The sequence below is a fragment of the Pelmatolapia mariae genome, linkage group LG14 (assembly GCF_036321145.2).
Source record: "Pelmatolapia mariae isolate MD_Pm_ZW linkage group LG14, Pm_UMD_F_2, whole genome shotgun sequence".
Classification (NCBI taxonomy): Eukaryota; Metazoa; Chordata; class Actinopteri; order Cichliformes; family Cichlidae; genus Pelmatolapia; species Pelmatolapia mariae.
In genome coordinates, this window is record NC_086239.1 from 24,780,752 (window position 1) to 24,786,005 (window position 5,254).

General features: G+C 42.7%; 1 protein-coding gene across 1 annotated transcript; it reads left to right on the plus strand.

Annotated features, from left to right (window-relative positions):
- Window positions 1-231: 231 nt before the first annotated feature.
- On the plus strand, window positions 232-3,921 carry p2ry1 (purinergic receptor P2Y1). Its single transcript, XM_063493162.1, has 2 exons — window positions 232-509; window positions 765-3,921. Exon 2 carries the CDS (start codon window positions 794-796, stop codon window positions 1,853-1,855), a length of 1,062 nt encoding a protein of 353 aa, XP_063349232.1. The 5' UTR covers window positions 232-509; window positions 765-793; the 3' UTR covers window positions 1,856-3,921.
- The last annotated feature ends 1,333 nt before the right edge of the window (window positions 3,922-5,254 follow it).

The window sequence follows — 5,254 nt, forward strand, 5'->3', positions numbered from 1 at the left end:
ACTCCAACTGTAAGCAAGTGAGTTTAACTAGCATAACAATCAATTGTTAAAGGTAAACAAAGGCGATTATTTATAGGCCTGTTTCTTTAGAATGAATTGTCGCACGCCTTTCAGATGAAGGAGGAGGCGGGAGCAGCAGAAAATGCGTTTGGGAACCGTGCGGTGGTTTTGTGTGTGCGCACCTCCCCTCTCGCGCGTAAAGAGCCTCCTTTCTCTTTACGGATCCTGTTTGCTGCTCTTCATGCCAGAGCCTGCAGCTGTCTCAGTTGCGTCCCACCGCCGCTGTTGTGGGAAATCTTCGTCCCGCGTGACGAACAGACAGCAGATTTTCCACTCCCTTAAAGTGTATCAGCGCCAACCCGAAGGAAATCGCAACTTTTAATCAATTTCCATTACTGCAAGGAGAAGGGAGGAATACCTGACAGCTCGTGACGCCCCGTCAGCGTGTTGACTGAAATCTTTTCAACTGTGAAGGCTTCAGGAATGTGGAATACAACTCTGCCTCAACGGTGAGTGCCGTAATGTGCCTGTCATTCCCCCGCTCGCTCCGTGTGTGTTCAGTCACAAGTGGTTGTCGGACTGTAGGAATTCTGCTAAATTAAGCGATTGAATGCCAAGTGTGCGCACAACTGCTTTTTGAACTCAGGGTAGTTCGTCTTTAAACAAAGCAGCCAGCCTATACCGTGTGAAAAACAGATCAGTTTAACCTGATGTAGTTCAACTGATACTAAATATTTACTCATGTGTCTTTTGCTTTCATGCAGTGAAAGGACGTTCCTCTGCCCCTGACACCATGACCACAGACTTGAACTTGACCTCTCTAATGAATGTGACAGAGCTTCACAACCACACAAGAGGATGTTCCCTCACCAAGACAGGTTTCCAGTTCTATTACCTGCCCACTGTTTACATCCTAGTTTTCATTACTGGGCTGGTGGGCAACAGCTTGGCCATTTGGATGTTTGTTTGCCATATGAGACCCTGGAGCAGCATCTCTGTCTACATGTTCAACCTGGCATTGGCTGACTTCTGCTACGTCCTCTCTCTGCCTTTCCTCATCTTCTACTACTTCAACAAAACAGACTGGATATTCGGGGACGTTCTGTGCCGACTGCAGCGCTTTATATTCCATGTGAATCTTTATGGGAGTATTCTGTTTCTGACCTGCATCAGTGTTCACAGGTACACCGGGGTGGTGCACCCGCTCAAGTCTCTGGGTCGACTGAAGAAGAAAAATGCAGTTATTACCAGTGCACTGGTGTGGGTTTTGGTTGTTATCAGCATGTCCCCCATCCTTTACTATTCCCGGACTGGCTTAAAGCGTAATGCAACCACTTGTTACGACACCACCACAGAGGACGAGTTGCCGGGGTATTTCATCTACAGTATGACTTTGACGGTGTTTGGGTTCTGCATCCCATTTATTGTCATTTTTTGCTGCTATGGCATGATTGTCAAAGCATTAATCTGCAATGACATGAACAATGCGCCTCTGCGGCAGAAATCCATTCACCTAGTTATCATAGTGCTTGCAGTCTTTGCCGTCTCCTACCTGCCTTTCCATGTGATGAAGAACCTCAACATGAGGGCCAGGCTGTACTTCCAAACCCCTGACATGTGTGAGTTTAATAACCGCGTCTATGCCACCTATCAGGTGACACGGGGTCTGGCCAGCCTCAATAGCTGTGTGGATCCTATTCTGTACTTCCTGGCTGGAGACACCTTCAGGAGGAAGCTGTCACGGGCCACTAAAAAGACTTCGAGGAAAGGAGAGAATGTCCTTCAATCAAAGAGTGATGAAACAGCGCTTAACAGCCTAGCTGAGTATGTGGAGAATGGGGGCCGGAGGCTGTAACGAGGTACCTGTGTGTACCAGGTTGTGGATCTCTTTTAGCTTTAGAAAACATTTTGGACTTGGCAGAAATAAATGCACTGTGTGGCCTGAACACTGTATGTAGAATTCATTGGACAACGGTTTATAAAACTGTAGGATAAATAGTCATTTTAACCCTGTGATAAATATCGCTTGCTTGCAGCCTGTTGATATTGATAAGCTACTGTACTGTATCGTCCTGTACTTGTATTGTACTTTAAATGGTTGAGCAATCACTCTTCTTTCTTATCATTAGTGATCATTGTGATGAACCAGGCTCGGGGAAATAGGTTTTCCTACAGGCACTAAAAACCTGTTCATTCATTTGTTCAGTAAAAATAGGACTTAGAAGCACATTTTCTATTTACAAGCTGATGTTTAATAATCAATAGCTATTGAACACCTAAGAGCTTGTGCCTAAGGAAGTGGACATGGGATGATGTTTTTTTTTTCCTTTAGAGGAAAAAACTAAATGCACTGAACCTGAGATTGCTGCATGGATGTGCCATACAGACATTGTAATGCACTACGATTGGGACCTCTCCCTTTAGAGGGCTACCTACCCCTCCTCCTTTCTTTCTACATCCATTACTGAAGGGGTGTGAAATGTGGTCAACTACTTTTTCATTCTGACAGCTCTGAGGTTAAGGTCTCCAACGGCTCTGTTACCGCAAGTTTCACTCCTTTTACCTACTAAAATAATGACAGTATTTTGTGTATATGATACTAAAAATAATATCTTTGTTTCTCTTAGGTGGACTATGCAGAATATCGTGATGTTCCAGATTAGTTTTGTGTTTTTAACTGTCGCTATCTTTAGTGCAGATCTTCATGCATGAGCCTACTATCAAAATCCATTATCAGTATCATCAGACTGAATCACCAGAACAGATTCTGAGAACTCAAGTGTATATTACAAAATAAAGACTATCAGCTTTTAACCTCCTAGGACCTGGCGTCCACATACGTGGACATCACATTTTGGGTTTTCTAGACCAAAATACTAAATTTTGCTCTGCAAGGGCCTGATATCCACTTACGAGGACATTATACTGCCACTGTTTTATCAAAATTTTAAAAAAAATCTGGTGATTCTTTGTTTTTACATTCATTGGGTCCCAATATGCCCAAATATCAAAGAGAAATTAAAAATGCATGCCATGGAAGAGTTTGGGTCTTAGGAGGTTAAATGATCTAAACACATAAACACACACATACTTTATAACCTGCTTTGTGACTCAATCCACATATTGAAGATTTGTTTGTATGAGATACCTCAAAGTAAATGGTGCACTGTGTCCGAGTTTTGGCAGATAATCACTTCTGTTGTGTATCTGTTGTAAACATTCTGGAGAAATTATTGGTATATATTTTACCCTGGTCTGTGTAAATGTTTGCTGTCTGTACTAATTCCTTTGTAAATCTTTAATGTGGTCATTTATAAGTGTCAAGGAAGGAAGTAAATCAGTTGTACAGGAGATACGGGGCCACACATATCTGTGTCAGTACATCTTTGTATTTACAGTAGACAATTTATAAGCACTTGTATAATTTCACCTTGTTTGTACCAGCTGCACGCACCCTCGCTTAAATGTTCACAGAGGTGTGAGAGAACAAACGCCACTGGTTTTGGAGACATTCGTGCAGAGCTCTGTTCTCGCTGCTCCCCCTTGTTCTCGTCACTGCTCTTGACTTTCTCTTTTAGCACAGCTAGGAGGAAATGAGGGGACGAGTCAGGAATAAAGAGTGGCACCTTTTCCTCCTGGCTTATCCTAAGACTTCCTTTGTGTCCGTCACAATGCCATGGACCCATTGAAGCAGACAGGGGTGTGAAGCTGTCGCCAGGACCCGGCGGCGGTGCAGTGTTGCGGGCACAGGAAAGCAACCAACCCTCTTCCTCCACACAGCGCCCGTGAATACAAACGGCTTTTGATTTCCTGGCTTTGAGGTGCAAACTGCATATCTGGCCTTTGCAAATGTGTGTGTGTATGTTTTCGCTGTTTGTGCGTGTGTCTGTATGAGACAGCCTGAAGGCAATGAAGACCTTATTCCAGTGGGTGGCTGTTGTAGCCTTTATTTTGGTTTGTTAGGTAGTGGTGTTTTAATTTTCAAAAGCAGCTACTGTTTGCATGCACATGGAAGGAAGGTTAAATTCAGCCAAAGTAAGATATCTTGCCAACATCAATGCTTTTGCGCATGGGCGTCAAATCTTGACTTGCAAACAGTTGGGATGCTTGCCAGTACTTCTTCCCTGCCATCTTAGCCACCTTTCACCTTTTTTCTCCAACATCCTCCTCTCTCGTTTCTGAATTTAGAATCAGAAAAAAAAACAAAAACCTTTTCTTTACTTTACTACCCTGAGGCAGAATGTTAGTTGAGTAATTGTTGGGAAGACGGAGGACAACAGAAGGAAGAATCAAGTGTAAAGAGTAATGGGAGTTGCAGAGAAAGAAAATTTGTGTTTGTTTTTCTAGAGAACCCTGTTGGTAGTATACGGCCCACAGAGTAATCACAGTCAAGACAGCCAAACCAAAACACACAGCTTTGTTCTACAGATTTACAGTGGGACCTGGAACGGGATCCATATCCATCACAGGGGGCACTGTCCGCTTAAGCCAAAAACTATCACTAACCGCAAAACAACAAATGTAATCAAAATGTCAGTGTGTGGTCCTGTGATACAAACAATCAAGAGAAGGCTGTGGTTAGGTTACAAATTGTAGTGGCTGCATTCACGTCATGTGACAGTGCTGCAATAACCACAAGGCAATATGAACTTCTGTTTACATAAGTTTCCAATTTTTTCTGTGTTATCAGTGAACTCTGAAAAAGCCTCATGATATTGAATAGTAACATATTACAAGACACGTGCACAAAACCTTATAGAAAACACTGCACTTCTGGGACAATTTAAATGCTCTGGAAAGCTTCAAGTGCTTTTTACAAGCATGAAACTGTTTGTTTGTGCAGAACATGGAGCAGTTTTCAAGAGAAGTCACACAACCAGTTATGTGTTTTCCTGCTCCTGCAGCCAAGTAAATATGTTATAAAAACATTTCGCTATGTGACTCTTGGTTACAGCGCTGCAGTACTGATACTGATGTGCTTTGATATTAACATGTGTTTACTTGCTCCTATCAGTCATCAACCTACCACACAGCAGAACAGTGGTAAAATTTATTGCACTTATTTGGTAATGTCAGACTGTGTTGACACATTTTGGATATTATCCTAGACTTCAAACAAAAAAAAAAAGAAAAGAAAAGAAAAGAAAACAATTCATGGAAAATTTCCCATTAACCACACCCATATGAGCCAGCAGCGTGCTTGAGAAAGAAGAACCCTCACTCTAACACCAGACCAAACACTGCCGGACAGGTA

Coding starts and splice junctions, on each gene's coding strand:
- p2ry1 (XM_063493162.1), top strand. CDS start 794: ATGACCACAGACTTGAACTTGACCTCTCTAATGAATGTGACAGAGCTT.